At 42.6% G+C, this 19,885-nt stretch overlaps 1 protein-coding gene across 4 annotated transcripts in view; it reads left to right on the forward strand.

Annotated features, from left to right (window-relative positions):
- Window positions 1-19,885, forward strand: part of LOC121555331 (protein Jade-1) — a 69,922-nt gene that overhangs the window by 37,905 nt on the left and 12,132 nt on the right. For all 4 annotated transcript variants that reach the window (XM_045214614.1, XM_045214613.1, XM_045214616.1 and 1 more), the window contains 3 exons: window positions 16,380-16,591; window positions 16,686-16,853; window positions 17,072-17,188. In XM_045214614.1, the coding sequence (XP_045070549.1) occupies window positions 16,380-16,591; window positions 16,686-16,853; window positions 17,072-17,188 (497 nt within the window). The remainder of the gene's footprint in view (window positions 1-16,379; window positions 16,592-16,685; window positions 16,854-17,071; window positions 17,189-19,885) is intronic.

Raw genomic sequence — 19,885 nt, forward strand, 5'->3', positions numbered from 1 at the left:
ATAAAAGTATAATAGACCATCATGGAGAGAGGGTTAGGGGTTAGTCTAGACTGTACTATAATATATATAATAGACCATCATGGAGAGAGGGTTAGGGGTTAGTCTAGACTGTACTATAATATATATAATAGACCACCATGGAGAGAGGGTTAGGGGTTAGTCTAGACTGTACTATAATATATATAATAGACCATCATGGAGAGAGGGTTAGGGGTTAGTCTAGACTGTACTATAATATATATAATAGACCACCATGGAGAGAGGGTTAGGGGTTAGTCTAGACTGGACTATATATATAATAGACCACCATGGAGAGAGGGTTAGGGGTTAGTCTAGACTGTACTATAATATATATAATAGACCACCATGGAGAGAGGGTTAGGGGTTAGTCTAGACTGGACTATAATATATATAATAGACCATCATGGAGAGAGGGTTAGGGGTTAGTCTAGACTGTACTATAATATATATAATAGACCACCATGGAGAGAGGGTTAGGGGTTAGTCTAGACTGGACTATAATAGACCATCATGGAGAGAGGGTTAGGGGTTAGTCTAGACTGGACTATAATAGACCACCATGGAGAGAGGGTTAGGGGTTAGTCTAGACTGTACTATAATATATATAATAGACCATCATGGAGAGAGGGTTAGGGGTTAGTCTAGACTGGACTATAATATATATAATAGACCATCATGGAGAGAGGGTTAGGGGTTAGTCTAGACTGGACTATAATATATAAGACCATCATGGAGAGAGGGTTAGGGGTTAGTCTAGACTGTACTATAATATATATAATAGACCACCATGGAGAGAGGGTTAGGGGGTTAGTCTAGACTGTACTATAATAGACCACCATGGAGAGAGGGTTAGGGGGTTAGTCTAGACTGTACTATAATAGACCACCATGGAGAGAGGGTTAGGGGTTAGTCTAGACTGTACTATAATATATATAATAGACCATCATGGAGAGAGGGTTAGGGGTTAGTCTAGACTGTACTATAATATATATAATAGACCATCATGGAGAGATGGTTAGGGGTTAGTCTAGACTGGACTATAATAGACCGTCATGGAGAGAGGGTTAGGGGTTAGTCTAGACTGGACTATAATAGACCACCATGGAGAGAGGGTTAGGGGTTAGTCTAGACTGTACTATAATATATATAATAGACCATCATGGAGAGAGGGTTAGGGGTTAGTCTAGACTGTACTATAATATATATAATAGACCACCATGGAGAGAGGGTTAGGGGTTAGTCTAGACTGGACTATAATAGACCACCATGGAGAGAGGGTTAGGGGTTAGTCTAGACTGTACTATAATATATATAATAGACCATCATGGAGAGAGGGTTAGGGGTTAGTCTAGACTGGACTATAATACATATAATATACCATCATGGAGAGAGGGTTAGGGGTTAGTCTAGACTGGACTATAATATATATAATAGACCATCATGGAGAGAGGGTTAGGGGTTAGTCTAGACTGGACTATAATATATATAATAGACCACCATGGAGAGAGGGTTAGGGGTTAGTCTAGACTGAACTATAATAGACCACCATGGAGAGAGGGTTAGGGGTTAGTCTAGACTGTACTATAATATATATAATAGACCATCATGGAGAGAGGGTTAGGGGTTAGTCTAGACTGGACTATAATAGACCACCATGGAGAGAGGGTTAGGGGTTAGTCTAGACTGTACTATAATATATATAATAGACCACTATGGAGCGAGGGTTAGGGGTTAGTCTAGACTGGACTATAATATATATAATAGACCACCATGGAGAGAGGGTTAGGGGTTAGTCTAGACTGTACTATAATATATATATAATAGACCACCATGGAGAGAGGGTTAGGGGTTAGTCTAGACTGTACTATAATAGACCATCATGGAGAGAGGGTTAGGGGTTAGTCTAGACTGGACTATAATATATATAATAGACCATCATGGAGAGAGGGTTAGGGGTTAGTCTAGACTGTACTATAATAGACCACCATGGAGAGAGGGTTAGGGGTTAGTCTAGACTGGACTATAATATATATAATAGACCACCATGGAGAGAGGGTTAGGGGTTAGTCTAGACTGGACTATAATATATATAATAGACCACCATGGAGAGAGGGTTAGGGGTTAGTCTAGACTGTACTATAATATATATAATAGACCACCATGGAGAGAGGGTTAGGGGTTAGTCTAGACTGGACTATAATATATATAATAGACCACCATGGAGAGAGGGTTAGGGGTTAGTCTAGACTGGACTATAATATATATAATAGACCATCATGGAGAGAGGGTTAGGGGTTAGTCTAGACTGGACTATAATATATATAATAGACCACCATGGAGAGAGGGTTAGGGGTTAGTCTAGACTGGACTATAATATATATAATAGACCATCATGGAGAGAGGGTTAGGGGTTAGTCTAGACTGTACTATAATATATATATAATAGACCACCATGGAGAGAGGGTTAGGGGTTAGTCTAGACTGTACTATAATAGACCACCATGGAGAGAGGGTTAGGGGTTAGTCTAGACTGTACTATAATATATATAATAGACCACCATGGAGAGAGGGTTAGGGGTTAGTCTAGACTGTACTATAATAGACCATCATGGAGAGAGGGTTAGGGGTTAGTCTAGACTGTACTATAATATATATAATAGACCACCATGGAGAGAGGGTTAGGGGTTAGTCTAGACTGTACTATAATAGACCACCATGGAGAGAGGGTTAGGGGTTAGTCTAGACTGTACTATAATAGACCACCATGGAGAGAGGGTTAGGGGTTAGTATAGACTGTACTATAATATATATAATAGACCATCATGGAGAGAGGGTTAGGGGTTAGTCTAGACTGTACTATAATATATATAATAGACCATCATGGAGAGAGGGTTAGGGGTTAGTCTAGACTGTACTATAATATATATAATAGACCACCATGGAGAGAGGGTTAGGGGTTAGTCTAGACTGGACTATAATAGACCACCATGGAGAGAGGGTTAGGGGTTAGTCTAGACTGTACTATAATATATAATAGACCATCATGGAGAGAGGGTTAGGGGTTAGTCTAGACTGTACTATAATATATATAATAGACCACCATGGAGAGAGGGTTAGGGGTTAGTCTAGACTGGACTATAATATATATAATAGACCATCATGGAGAGAGGGTTAGGGGTTAGTCTAGACTGGACTATAATAGACCACCATGGAGAGAGGGTTAGGGGTTAGTCTAGACTGTACTATAATATATATAATAGACCACTATGGAGCGAGGGTTAGGGGTTAGTCTAGACTGTACTATAATATATATAATAGACCACCATGGAGAGAGGGTTAGGGGTTAGTCTAGACTGTACTATAATATATATATAATAGACCACCATGGAGAGAGGGTTAGGGGTTAGTCTAGACTGTACTATAATAGACCACCATGGAGAGAGGGTTAGGGGTTAGTCTAGACTGGACTATAATATATATAATAGACCACCATGGAGAGAGGGTTAGGGGTTAGTCTAGACTGTACTATAATATATATAATAGACCATCATGGAGAGAGGGTTAGGGGTTAGTCTAGACTGGACTATAATATATATAATAGACCATCATGGAGAGAGGGTTAGGGGTTAGTCTAGACTGGACTATAATATATATAATAGACCACCATGGAGAGAGGGTTAGGGGGTTAGTCTAGACTGGACTATAATAGACCACCATGGAGAGAGGGTTAGGGGTTAGTCTAGACTGTACTTATATATAATAGACCATCATGGAGAGAGGGTTAGGGGTTAGTCTAGACTGGACTATAATATATATAATAGACCATCATGGAGAGAGGGTTAGGGGTTAGTCTAGACTGGACTATAATATATATAATAGACCATCATGGAGAGAGGGTTAGGGGTTAGTCTAGACTGGACTATAATATATATAATAGACCACCATGGAGAGAGGGTTAGGGGTTAGTCTAGACTGTACTATAATAGACCACCATGGAGAGAGGGTTAGGGGTTAGTCTAGACTGTACTATAATATATATATAATAGACCATCATGGAGAGGGAGGGGTTAGTCTGACTGGACTATAGACCACTATGGAGAGAGGTATATGACTATATATAATAGACCATTATGGAGAGAGGGTTAGGGGTTAGTCTAGACTGTACTATAATATATATAATAGACCACCATGGAGAGAGGGTTAGGGGGTTAGTCTAGACTGGACTATAATAGACCATCATGGAGAGAGGGTTAGGGGTTAGTCTAGACTGTACTATAATAGACCACCATGGAGAGAGGGTTAGGGGTTAGTCTAGACTGGACTATAATATATATAATAGACCACCATGGAGAGAGGGTTAGGGGTTAGTCTAGACTGGACTATAATATATATAATAGACCACCATGGAGAGAGGGTTAGGGGTTAGTCTAGACTGTACTATAATATATATAATAGACCACCATGGAGAGAGGGTTAGGGGTTAGTCTAGACTGGACTATAATATATATAATAGACCACCATGGAGAGAGGGTTAGGGGTTAGTCTAGACTGTACTATAATATATATAATAGACCATCATGGAGAGAGGGTTAGGGGTTAGTCTAGACTGTACTATAATATATAATAGACCACCATGGAGAGAGGGTTAGGGGTTAGTCTAGACTGGACTATAATATATATAATAGACCATCATGGAGAGAGGGTTAGGGGTTAGTCTAGACTGTACTATAATATATATATAATAGACCACCATGGAGAGAGGGTTAGGGGTTAGTCTAGACTGTACTATAATAGACCACCATGGAGAGAGGGTTAGGGGTTAGTCTAGACTGGACTATAATATATATAATAGACCATCATGGAGAGAGGGTTAGGGGGTTAGTCTAGACTGTACTATAATAGACCACCATGGAGAGAGGGTTAGGGGTTAGTCTAGACTGGACTATAATATATATAATAGACCACCATGGAGAGAGGGTTAGGGGTTAGTCTAGACTGGACTATAATATATATAATAGACCACCATGGAGAGAGGGTTAGGGGTTAGTCTAGACTGTACTATAATATATATAATAGACCACCATGGAGAGAGGGTTAGGGGTTAGTCTAGACTGGACTATAATATATATAATAGACCACCATGGAGAGAGGGTTAGGGGTTAGTCTAGACTGGACTATAATATATAATAGACCACCATGGAGAGAGGGTTAGGGGTTAGTCTAGACTGGACTATAATATATATAATAGACCACCATGGAGAGAGGGTTAGGGTTAGTCTAGACTGGACTATAATATATATAATAGACCATCATGGAGAGAGGGTTAGGGGTTAGTCTAGACTGTACTATAATATATATATAATAGACCACCATGGAGAGAGGGTTAGGGGTTAGTCTAGACTGTACTATAATAGACCACCATGGAGAGAGGGTTAGGGGTTAGTCTAGACTGGACTATAATATATATAATAGACCACCATGGAGAGAGGGTTAGGGGTTAGTCTAGACTGTACTATAATAGACCATCATGGAGAGAGGGTTAGGGGTTAGTCTAGACTGTACTATAATATATATAATAGACCATCATGGAGAGAGGGTTAGGGGTTAGTCTAGACTGTACTATAATAGACCACCATGGAGAGAGGGTTAGGGGTTAGTCTAGACTGTACTATAATAGACCACCATGGAGAGAGGGTTAGGGGTTAGTATAGACTGTACTATAATATATATAATAGACCATCATGGAGAGAGGGTTAGGGGTTAGTCTAGACTGTACTATAATATATATAATAGACCATCATGGAGAGAGGGTTAGGGGTTAGTCTAGACTGTACTATAATAGACCACCATGGAGAGAGGGTTAGGGGTTAGTCTAGACTGTACTATAATAGACCATCATGGAGAGAGGGTTAGGGGTTAGTCTAGACTGTACTATAATATATATAATAGACCATCATGGAGAGAGGGTTAGGGGTTAGTCTAGACTGTACTATAAATATATAATAGACCACCATGGAGAGAGGGTTAGGGGTTAGTCTAGACTGTACTATAATAGACCACCATGGAGAGAGGGTTAGGGGTTAGTCTAGACTGGACTATAATAGACCACCATGGAGAGAGGGTTAGGGGTTAGTGTAGACTGTACTATAATATATATAATAGACCATCATGGAGAGAGGGTTAGGGGTTAGTCTAGACTGTACTATAATATATATAATAGACCACCATGGAGAGAGGGTTAGGGGTTAGTCTAGACTGGACTATAATAGACCACCATGGAGAGAGGGTTAGGGGTTAGTCTAGACTGGACTATAATATATAATAGACCACCATGGAGAGAGGGTTAGGGGGTTAGTCTAGACTGGACTATAATATATATAATAGACCATCATGGAGAGAGGGTTAGGGGTTAGTCTAGACTGTACTATAATATATATAATAGACCATCATGGAGAGAGGGTTAGGGGGTTAGTCTAGACTGTACTATAATATATATAATAGACCACCATGGAGAGAGGGTTAGGGGTTAGTCTAGACTGGACTATAATAGACCACCATGGAGAGAGGGTTAGGGGTTAGTCTAGACTGTACTATAATATATATAATAGACCATCATGGAGAGAGGGTTAGGGGTTAGTCTAGACTGTACTATAATATATATAATAGACCATCATGGAGAGAGGGTTAGGGGTTAGTCTAGACTGGACTATAATATATATAATAGACCATCATGGAGAGAGGGTTAGGGGTTAGTCTAGACTGTACTATAATATATAATAGACCACCATGGAGAGAGGGTTAGGGGTTAGTCTAGACTGTACATATAATAGACCACCATGGAGAGAGGGTTAGGGGTTAGTCTAGACTGTACTATAATATATATAATAGACCATCATGGAGAGAGGGTTAGGGGTTAGTCTAGACTGGACTTATAATAGACCATCATGGAGAGAGGGTTAGGGGGTTAGTCTAGACTGTACTATAATATATATAATAGACCACCATGGAGAGAGGGTTAGGGGTTAGTCTAGACTGTACTATAATATATATAATAGACCACCATGGAGAGAGGGTTAGGGGTTAGTCTAGACTGTACTATAATATATATATAATAGACCACCATGGAGAGAGGGTTAGGGGTTAGTCTAGACTGTACTATAATAGACCACCATGGAGAGAGGGTTAGGGGTTAGTCTAGACTGTACTATAATATATATAATAGACCATCATGGAGAGAGGGTTAGGGGTTAGTCTAGACTGTACTATAATATATATAATAGACCATCATGGAGAGAGGGTTAGGGGTTAGTCTAGACTGTACTTAATAATATAATAGACCACCATGGAGAGAGGGTTAGGGGGTTAGTCTAGACTGAATAGTAATACTATAATAGACCACCATGGAGAGAGGGTTAGGGGTTAGTCTAGACTGTACTATAATATATATAATAGACCATCATGGAGAGAGGGTTAGGGGTTAGTCTAGACTGTACTATAATATATATAATAGACCATCATGGAGAGAGGGTTAGGGGTTAGTCTAGACTGTACTATAATAGACCACCATGGAGAGAGGGTTAGGGTTAGTCTAGACTGTACTATAATAGACCACCATGGAGAGAGGGTTAGGGGTTAGTCTAGACTGTACTATAATATATATAATAGACCATCATGGAGAGAGGGTTAGGGGTTAGTCTAGACTGTACTATAATATATATAATAGACCACCATGGAGAGAGGGTTAGGGGTTAGTCTAGACTGTACTATAATAGACCACCATGGAGAGAGGGTTAGGGGTTAGTCTAGACTGTACTATATAATAGACCACCATGGAGAGAGGGTTAGGGGTTAGTCTAGACTGTACTATAATATATATAATAGACCATCATGGAGAGAGGGTTAGGGGTTAGTCTAGACTGTACTATAATATATATAATAGACCATCATGGAGAGAGGGTTAGGGGTTAGTCTAGACTGGACTATAATAGACCACCATGGAGAGAGGGTTAGGGGTTAGTCTAGACTGGACTATAATATATATAATAGACCACCATGGAGAGAGGGTTAGGGGTTAGTCTAGACTGGACTATAATATATATAATAGACCATCATGGAGAGAGGGTTAGGGGTTAGTCTAGACTGGACTATAATATATATATAATAGACCATCATGGAGAGAGGGTTAGGGGTTAGTCTAGACTGGACTATAATATATATAATAGACCACCATGGAGAGAGGGTTAGGGGTTAGTCTAGACTGGACTATAATATATATAATAGACCATCATGGAGAGAGGGTTAGGGGTTAGTCTAGACTGGACTATAATATATATAATAGACCATCATGGAGAGAGGGTTAGGGGTTAGTCTAGACTGGACTATAATAGACCACCATGGAGAGAGGGTTAGGGGTTAGTCTAGACTGGACTATAATAGACCATCATGGAGAGAGGGTTAGGGGTTAGTCTAGACTGGACTATAATATATATAATAGACCACCATGGAGAGAGGGTTAGGGGTTAGTCTAGACTGTACTATAATAGACCACCATGGAGAGAGGGTTAGGGGTTAGTCTAGACTGGACTATAATATATATAATAGACCACCATGGAGAGAGGGTTAGGGGTTAGTCTAGACTGTACTATAATAGACCATCATGGAGAGAGGGTTAGGGGTTAGTCTAGACTGTACTATAATATATATAATAGACCATCATGGAGAGAGGGTTAGGGGTTAGTCTAGACTGTACTATAATAGACCACCATGGAGAGAGGGTTAGGGGTTAGTCTAGACTGTACAATATATAATAGACCACCATGGAGAGAGGGTTAGGGGTTAGTCTAGACTGTACTATAATATATATAATAGACCATCATGGAGAGAGGGTTAGGGGTTAGTCTAGACTGTACTATAATATATATAATAGACCATCATGGAGAGAGGGTTAGGGGTTAGTCTAGACTGTACATATAATAGACCACCATGGAGAGAGGGTTAGGGGTTAGTCTAGACTGTACTATAATAGACCATCATGGAGAGAGGGTTAGGGGTTAGTCTAGACTGTACTATAATATATATAATAGACCATCATGGAGAGAGGGTTAGGGGTTAGTCTAGACTGTACTATAATATATATAATAGACCACCATGGAGAGAGGGTTAGGGGTTAGTCTAGACTGTACTATAATAGACCACCATGGAGAGAGGGTTAGGGGTTAGTCTAGACTGGACTATAATAGACCACCATGGAGAGAGGGTTAGGGGTTAGTCTAGACTGTACTATAATATATATAATAGACCATCATGGAGAGAGGGTTAGGGGTTAGTCTAGACTGTACTATAATATATATAATAGACCACCATGGAGAGAGGGTTAGGGGTTAGTCTAGACTGTACTATAATAGACCACCATGGAGAGAGGGTTAGGGGTTAGTCTAGACTGGACTATAATATATATAATAGACCACCATGGAGAGAGGGTTAGGGGTTAGTCTAGACTGTACTATAATATATATAATAGACCATCATGGAGAGAGGGTTAGGGGTTAGTCTAGACTGTACTATAATATATATAATAGACCATCATGGAGAGAGGGTTAGGGGTTAGTCTAGACTGTACTATAATAGACCACCATGGAGAGAGGGTTAGGGGTTAGTCTAGACTGGACTATAATATATATAATAGACCACCATGGAGAGAGGGTTAGGGGTTAGTCTAGACTGGACTATAATATATATAATAGACCATCATGGAGAGAGGGTTAGGGGTTAGTCTAGACTGGACTATAATATATATAATAGACCATCATGGAGAGAGGGTTAGGGGTTAGTCTAGACTGTACTATAATATATATAATAGACCACCATGGAGAGAGGGTTAGGGGTTAGTCTAGACTGTACTATAATAGACCACCATGGAGAGAGGGTTAGGGGTTAGTCTAGACTGGACTATAATATATATAATAGACCACCATGGAGAGAGGGTTAGGGGTTAGTCTAGACTGGACTATAATATATATAATAGACCACCATGGAGAGAGGGTTAGGGGTTAGTCTAGACTGTACTATAATATATATAATAGACCACCATGGAGAGAGGGTTAGGGGTTAGTCTAGACTGTACTATAATAGACCACCATGGAGAGAGGGTTAGGGGTTAGTCTAGACTGGACTATAATAGACCATCATGGAGAGAGGGTTAGGGGTTAGTCTAGACTGGACTATAATATATATAATAGACCATCATGGAGAGAGGGTTAGGGGTTAGTCTAGACTGGACTATAATAGACCATCATGGAGAGAGGGTTAGGGGTTAGTCTAGACTGTACTAAATATATAATAGACCACCATGGAGAGAGGGTTAGGGGTTAGTCTAGACTGGACTATAATATATATAATAGACCATCATGGAGAGAGGGTTAGGGGTTAGTCTAGACTGTACTATAATATATATAATAGACCATCATGGAGAGAGGGTTAGGGGTTAGTCTAGACTGTACTATAATAGACCACCATGGAGAGAGGGTTAGGGGTTAGTCTAGACTGTACTATAATAGACCACCATGGAGAGAGGGTTAGGGGTTAGTCTAGACTGTACTATTATATAATAGACCATCATGGAGAGAGGGTTAGGGGTTAGTCTAGACTGGACTATAATATATATAATAGACCACCATGGAGAGAGGGTTAGGGGTTAGTCTAGACTGTACTATAATATATATAATAGACCATCATGGAGAGAGGGTTAGGGGTTAGTCTAGACTGTACATATATAATAGACCACCATGGAGAGAGGGTTAGGGGTTAGTCTAGACTGTACTATAATAGACCATCATGGAGAGAGGGTTAGGGGTTAGTCTAGACTGGACTATAATATATATAATAGACCACCATGGAGAGAGGGTTAGGGGTTAGTCTAGACTGTACAATATAATAGACCATCATGGAGAGAGGGTTAGGGGTTAGTCTAGACTGTACTATAATATATATAATAGACCACCATGGAGAGAGGGTTAGGGGTTAGTCTAGACTGTACTTATAATAGACCATCATGGAGAGAGGGTTAGGGGTTAGTCTAGACTGTACTATAATATATATAATAGACCATCATGGAGAGAGGGTTAGGGGTTAGTCTAGACTGGACTATAATATATATAATAGACCATCATGGAGAGAGGGTTAGGGGTTAGTCTAGACTGTACTATAATAATAGACCACCATGGAGAGAGGGTTAGGGGTTAGTCTAGACTGTACTATAATATATATAATAGACCACCATGGAGAGAGGGTTAGGGGGTTAGTCTAGACTGTACTTATAATAGACCATCATGGAGAGAGGGTTAGGGGTTAGTCTAGACTGTACTTTATATATAATAGACCATCATGGAGAGAGGGTTAGGGGTTAGTCTAGACTGTACTATAATATATATAATAGACCATCATGGAGAGAGGGTTAGGGGTTAGTCTAGACTGTACTATAATAGACCATCATGGAGAGAGGGTTAGGGGTTAGTCTAGACTGTACTATAATAGACCATCATGGAGAGAGGGTTAGGGGTTAGTCTAGACTGTACTTATAATAGACCATCATGGAGAGAGGGTTAGGGGTTAGTCTAGACTGTACTTATATAATAGACCATCATGGAGAGAGGGTTAGGGGTTAGTCTAGACTGGACTATAATATATATAATAGACCACCATGGAGAGAGGGTTAGGGGTTAGTCTAGACTGTACTATAATAGACCATCATGGAGAGAGGGTTAGGGGTTAGTCTAGACTGTACTATAATATATATAATAGACCATCATGGAGAGAGAGGGTTAGGGGTTAGTCTAGACTGGACTATAATATATATAATAGACCACCATGGAGAGAGGGTTAGGGGTTAGTCTAGACTGTACTATAATATATATAATAGACCATCATGGAGAGAGGGTTAGGGGTTAGTCTAGACTGGACTATAATAGACCATCATGGAGAGAGGGTTAGGGGTTAGTCTAGACTGGACTATAATAGACCATCATGGAGAGAGGGTTAGGGGTTAGTCTAGACTGTACTATAATATATATAATAGACCATCATGGAGAGAGGGTTAGGGGTTAGTCTAGACTGTACTATAATAGACCATCATGGAGAGAGGGTTAGGGGTTAGTCTAGACTGTACTATAATATATATAATAGACCACCATGGAGAGAGGGTTAGGGGTTAGTCTAGACTGTACTATAATAGACCATCATGGAGAGAGGGTTAGGGGTTAGTCTAGACTGTACTATATAATAGACCACCATGGAGAGAGGGTTAGGGGTTAGTCTAGACTGTACTAATATAATAGACCACCATGGAGAGAGGGTTAGGGTTAGTCTAGACTGGACTATAATAGACCACCATGGAGAGAGGGTTAGGGGTTAGTCTAGACTGGACTATATATATATAATAGACCATCATGGAGAGAGGGTTAGGGGTTAGTCTAGACTGGACTATAATATATATAATAGACCATCATGGAGAGAGGGTTAGGGGTTAGTCTAGACTGTACTTTATATATAATAGACCATCATGGAGAGAGGGTTAGGGGTTAGTCTAGACTGTACTATAATATATATAATAGACCACCATGGAGAGAGGGTTAGGGGTTAGTCTAGACTGTACTATAATAGACCATCATGGAGAGAGGGTTAGGGGTTAGTCTAGACTGGACTATATAATAGACCATCATGGAGAGAGGGTTAGGGGGTTAGTCTAGACTGGACTATAATAGACCATCATGGAGAGAGGGTTAGGGGTTAGTCTAGACTGGACTATAAAATATAATAGACCATCATGGAGAGAGGGTTAGGGGTTAGTCTAGACTGGACTATAATATATATAATAGACCACCATGGAGAGAGGGTTAGGGGTTAGTCTAGACTGGACTATAATAGACCACCATGGAGAGAGGGTTAGGGGTTAGTCTAGACTGGACTTATAATAGACCACCATGGAGAGAGGGTTAGGGGTTAGTCTAGACTGGACTATAATAATATAATAGACCATCATGGAGAGAGGGTTAGGGGGTTAGTCTAGACTGGACTTAATATATAATAGACCATCATGGAGAGAGGGTTAGGGGTTAGTCTAGACTGGACTATATAATAGACCATCATGGAGAGAGGGTTAGGGTTAGTCTAGACTGGACTATAATATGACCATCATGGAGAGAGGGTTAGGGGTTAGTCTAGACTGGACTATAATAGACCATCATGGAGAGAGGGTTAGGGTTAGTCTAGACTGTACTATAATAGACCATCATGGAGAGAGGGTTAGGGGTTAGTCTAGACTGGACTTATAATAGACCATCATGGAGAGAGGGTTAGGGGTTAGTCTAGACTGGACTATATAATAGACCATCATGGAGAGAGGGTTAGGGGTTAGTCTAGACTGTACTATAAATATAATAGACCATCATGGAGAGAGGGTTAGGGGTTAGTCTAGACTGTACTTATAATAGACCATCATGGAGAGAGGGTTAGGGGGTTAGTCTAGACTGTACTATACATATATAATAGACCATCATGGAGAGAGGGTTAGGGGTTAGTCTAGACTGTACAATATATAATAGACCACCATGGAGAGAGGGTTAGGGGTTAGTCTAGACTGGACTAATTATAATAGACCACCATGGAGAGAGGGTTAGGGGTTAGTCTAGACTGTACTATAATAGACCACCATGGAGAGAGGGTTAGGGGTTAGTCTAGACTGTACTATAATATATATAATAGACCATCATGGAGAGAGGGTTAGGGGTTAGTCTAGACTGTACTTATAATAGACCATCATGGAGAGAGGGTTAGGGGTTAGTCTAGACTGGACTATAATAGAAATAACCACCATGGAGAGAGGGTTAGGGGTTAGTCTAGACTGGACTATAATATATATAATAGACCACCATGGAGAGAGGGTTAGGGGTTAGTCTAGACTGTACTATAATATATATAATAGACCATCATGGAGAGAGGGTTAGGGGGTTAGTCTAGACTGTACATATAATAGACCACCATGGAGAGAGGGTTAGGGGTTAGTCTAGACTGTACTATAATATATATAATAGACCACCATGGAGAGAGGGTTAGGGGTTAGTCTAGACTGGACTATAATAGACCACCATGGAGAGAGGGTTAGGGGTTAGTCTAGACTGTACTATAATATATATAATAGACCATCATGGAGAGAGGGTTAGGGGTTAGTCTAGACTGTACTATAATATATATAATAGACCATCATGGAGAGAGGGTTAGGGGTTAGTCTAGACTGTACTATAATAGACCACCATGGAGAGAGGGTTAGGGGTTAGTCTAGACTGGTACAATATAATAACAAGGGGTTAGGGAGAGATATAATAGACCATCATGGAGAGAGGGTTAGGGGTTAGTCTAGACTGTACTATAATATATATAATAGACCACCATGGAGAGAGGGTTAGGGGTTAGTCTAGACTGTACTATAATCATAATAGACCACCATGGAGAGAGGGTTAGGGGGTTAGTCTAGACTGGACTATAATAGACCATCATGGAGAGAGGGTTAGGGGTTAGTCTAGACTGGACTATAATAGACCATCATGGAGAGAGGGTTAGGGGTTAGTCTAGACTGGACTATAATAGACCATCATGGAGAGAGGGTTAGGGGTTAGTCTAGACTGGACTTTATATATAATAGACCATCATGGAGAGAGGGTTAGGGGTTAGTCTAGACTGGACTATATATATATAATAGACCATCATGGAGAGAGGGTTAGGGGTTAGTCTAGACTGTACTATAATATATATAATAGACCACCATGGAGAGAGGGTTAGGGGTTAGTCTAGACTGGACTATAATATATATAATAGACCACCATGGAGAGAGGGTTAGGGGTTAGTCTAGACTGGACTATAATAGACCATCATGGAGAGAGGGTTAGGGGTTAGTCTAGACTGGACTATAATAGACCACCATGGAGAGAGGGTTAGGGGTTAGTCTAGACTGGACTATAATAGACCACCATGGAGAGAGGGTTAGGGGTTAGTCTAGACTGGACTATAATAAAAGACCATCATGGAGAGAGGGTTAGGGGTTAGTCTAGACTGGACTATAATAGACCATCATGGAGAGAGGGTTAGGGGTTAGTCTAGACTGGACTATAATAGACCATCATGGAGAGAGGGTTAGGGGTTAGTCTAGACTGGACTATAATAGACCATCATGGAGAGAGGGTTAGGGGTTAGTCTAGACTGTACTATAATATATGTAATAGACCACCATGGAGAGAGGGTTAGGGGTTAGTCTAGACTGGACTATAATAGACCATCATGGAGAGAGGGTTAGGGGTTAGTCTAGACTGGACTATAATAGACCATCATGGAGAGAGGGTTAGGGGTTAGTCTAGACTGGACTATAATAGACCATCATGGAGAGAGGGTTAGGGGTTAGTCTAGACTGGACTATAATATATATAATAGACCATCATGGAGAGAGGGTTAGGGGTTAGTCTAGACTGGACTATAATATATATAATAGACCATCATGGAGAGAGGGTTAGGGGTTAGTCTAGACTGGACTATAATATATATAATAGACCACCATGGAGAGAGGGTTAGGGGTTAGTCTAGACTGGACAATATAATAGACCACCATGGAGAGAGGGTTAGGGGTTAGTCTAGACTGTACTATAATAGACCACCATGGAGAGAGGGTTAGGGGGTTAGTCTAGACTGGACTATAATATATATAATAGACCATCATGGAGAGAGGGTTAGGGGTTAGTCTAGACTGTACTATAATATATATAATAGACCACCATGGAGAGAGGGTTAGGGGTTAGTCTAGACTGTACTATAATATATATAATAGACCATCATGGAGAGAGGGTTAGGGGTTAGTCTAGACTGGACATATATAATAGACCATCATGGAGAGAGGGTTAGGGGTTAGTCTAGACTGTACTATATAATAGACCATCATGGAGAGAGGGTTAGGGGTTAGTCTAGACTGTACTAATATATAATAGACCATCATGGAGAGAGGGTTAGGGGTTAGTCTAGACTGGACTATAATAGACCATCATGGGAGAGAGGGTTAGGGGGTTAGTCTAGACTGTACTATAATATATATATAATAGACCACCATGGAGAGAGGGTTAGGGGTTAGTCTAGACTGTACTATAATATATATAATAGACCACCATGGAGAGAGGGTTAGGGGTTAGTCTAGACTGGACTATAATAGACCATCATGGAGAGAGGGTTAGGGGTTAGTCTAGACTGGACTATAATAGACCACCATGGAGAGAGGGTTAGGGGTTAGTCTAGACTGTACTATAATACTGTTTACTGTTCTCCAGGCATGGCTGTGCTGGACGAGACCACCATGGAGAGAGCGATGGAGGAGTTTGGGCGGTGTTGCTATGACAGAAGGAGCCATGCCATAACAACTGAGGGGGGGCTTGGCATGGAGTACGACGAGGACGTTGTGTGTGACGTCTGTCGGTCACCTGACAGCGAGGACAACAATGAGATGGTGTTCTGTGACAAGTGCAACGTCTGTGTTCACCAGGTATGGCTTTTGTTTTATTTCGACAGTTTTAAATATTGCTCATAATGATGCTCTTTAATGGCCAAACTGTCTGGGCATGTTCTGTGTTTTCCAGGTGTGTTATGGGATTCTGAAGGTACCAAAGGGTAGCTGGCTGTGTCAGACCTGTGCTCTCTGCATCTCGCCCAAATGCCAAGTCTGCCCCAAGAAGGGCGGGGCCATGAAGCCCACCCGCAGCGGAACCAAGTGGGTCCATGTCAGCTGTGCCCTGTCGATCCCCGAGGTGATGACCCCTGAACCCCATCCCTTAACCCTTACCCCTTACCCTTACCCCTGCTTATTGGAAGTTAGCTTCCACACAGAAGTAAATTAACAAAAGTGTTGAACTTCTGTTGTCATTTATGTAAACAAAAAACATAATTGGCCTGGGTCTGTATTGTGAAACTGCAGATTTCTGAAAGATAATGTGACCCCTGGTCTGTATTGTGTATGTCTGCGTAGGTGAGCATTGGGAACCCAGAGAAGATGGAGCCGATCACCAACATGTCCCACATCCCCAGTAACAGATGGGCTCTGACCTGCTGTCTCTGTAAAGACCCGACTGGAGCCTGTATACAGGTACAGACCCTAACCCTAACCCGACTGGAGCCTGTATACAGGTACAGACCCTAACCCTAACCCGACTGGAGCCTGTATACAGGTACAGACCCTAACCCTAACCCTAACCCTAACCAGACTGGAGCCTGTATACAGGTACAGACCCTAACCCTAACCCGACTGGAGCCTGTATACAGGTACAGACCCTAACCCTAACCCTAACCCGACTGGAGCCTGTATACAGGTACAGACCCTAACCCTAACCCGACTGGAGCCTGTATACAGGTACAGACCCTAACCCTAACCCGACTGGAGCCTGTATACAGGTACAGACTCTAACCCTAACCCTAACCCTAACCAGACTGGAGCCTGTATACAGGTACAGACCCTAACCCTAACCCTAACCCTAACCAGACTGGAGCCTGTATACAGGTACAGACCCTAACCCTAACCCGACTGGAGCCTGTATACAGGTACAGACCCTAACCCTAACCCTAACCCTAACCCGACTGGAGCCTGTATACAGGTACAGACCCTAACCCTAACCCGACTGGAGCCTGTATACAGGTACAGACCCTAACCCTAACCCTAACCGGAGCCTGTATACAGGTACAGACCCTAACCCTAACCCTAACCCGACTGGAGCCTGTATACAGGTACAGACCCTAACCCTAACCCGACCGGAGCCTGTATACAGGTACAGACCCTAACCCTAACCCTAACCCTAACCCGACTGGAGCCTGTATACAGGTACAGACCCTAACCCTAACCCGACTTTAGCCTGTATACAGGTACAGACCCTAACCCTAACCCTAACCGGAGCCTGTATACAGGTACAGACCCTAACCCTAACCCTAACCCGACTGGAGCCTGTATACAGGTACAGACCCTAACCCTAACCCGACCGGAGCCTGTATACAGGTACAGACCCTAACCCTAACCCGACTGGAGCCTGTATACAGGTACAGACCCTAACCCTAACCCGACCGGAGCCTGTATACAGGTACAGACCCTAACCCTAACCCGACCGGAGCCTGTATACAGGTACAGACCCTAACCCTAACCCGACCGGAGCCTGTATACAGGTACAGACCCTAACCCTAACTCCGACTGGAGCCTGTATACAGGTACAGACCCTAACCCTAACCCGACCGGAGCCTGTATACAGGTACAGACCCTAACCCTAACCCGACTGGAGCCTGTATACAGGTACAGACCCTAACCCTAACCGGAGCCTGTATACAGGTACAGACCCTAACCCGACCGGAGCCTGTATACAGGTACAGACCCTAACCCTAACCCGACTGGAGCCTGTATACAGGTACAGACCCTAACCCGACCGGAGCCTGTATACAGGTACAGACCCTAACCCGACCGGAGCCTGTATACAGGTACAGACCCTAACCCTAACCCGACTGGAGCCTGTATACAGGTACAGACCCTAACCCTAACCCGACCGGAGCCTGTATACAGGTACAGACCCTAACCCTAACCTGACCGGAGCCTGTATACAGGTACAGACCCTAACCCTAACCCAACTGGAGCCTGTATACAGGTACAGACCCTAACCCTAACCCGACTAGAGCCTGTATACAGGTACAGACCCTAACCCTAACCCGACCGGAGCCTGTATACAGGTACAGACCCTAACCCTAACCCGACCGGAGCCTGTATACAGGTACAGACCCTAACCCTAACCCGACTAGAGCCTGTATACAGGTACAGACCCTAACCCGACCGGAGCCTGTATACAGGTACAGACCCTAACCCTAACCCGACCGGAGCCTGCATACAGGTACAGACCCTAACCCTAACCCGACTGGAGCCTGTATACAGGTACAGACCCTAACCCTAACCCGACTGGAGCCTGTATACAGGTACAGACCCTAACCCTAACCCGACCGGAGCCTGTATACAGGTACAGACCCTAACCCTAACCCGACCGGAGCCTGCATACAGGTACAGACCCTAACCCTAACCCTAACCCGACTGGAGCCTGCATACAGGTACAGACCCTAACCCTAACCCGACCGGAGCCTGCATACAGGTACAGACCCTAACCCTAACCCGACCGGAGCCTGCATACAGGTACAGACCCTAACCCTAACCCGACTGGAGCCTGTATACAGGTACAGACCCTAACCCTAACCCAACCGGAGCCTGCATACAGGTACAGACCCTAACCCTAACCCTAACCCGACTGGAGCCTGTATACAGGTACAGACCCTAACCCTAACCCGACCGGAGCCTGTATACAGGTACAGACCCTAACCCTAACCCGACTGGAGCCTGTATACAGGTACAGACCCTAACCCTAACCCTAACCCAACTGGAGCCTGTATACAGGTACAGACCCTATCCCTAACTCGACTGGAGCCTGTATACAGGTACAGACCCTAACCCTAACCCAACTGGAGCCTGTATACAGGTACAGACCCTAACCCTAACCCGACCGGAGCCTGTATACAGGTACAGACCCTAACCCCTAACCCGACCGGAGCCTGTATACAGGTACAGACCCTAACCCTAACCCGACTGGAGCCTGTATACAGGTACAGACCCTAACCCTAACCCGACTGGAGCCTGTATACAGGTACAGACCCTAACCCTAACCCTAACCCGACTGGAGCCTGTATACAGGTACAGACCCTAACCCTAACCCTAACCCGACTAGAGCCTGTATACAGGTACAGACCCTAACCCTAACCCGACCGGAGC

The sequence above is a fragment of the Coregonus clupeaformis genome, unplaced genomic scaffold (genome assembly GCF_020615455.1).
Source record: "Coregonus clupeaformis isolate EN_2021a unplaced genomic scaffold, ASM2061545v1 scaf0286, whole genome shotgun sequence".
Classification (NCBI taxonomy): domain Eukaryota; kingdom Metazoa; phylum Chordata; class Actinopteri; order Salmoniformes; family Salmonidae; genus Coregonus; species Coregonus clupeaformis.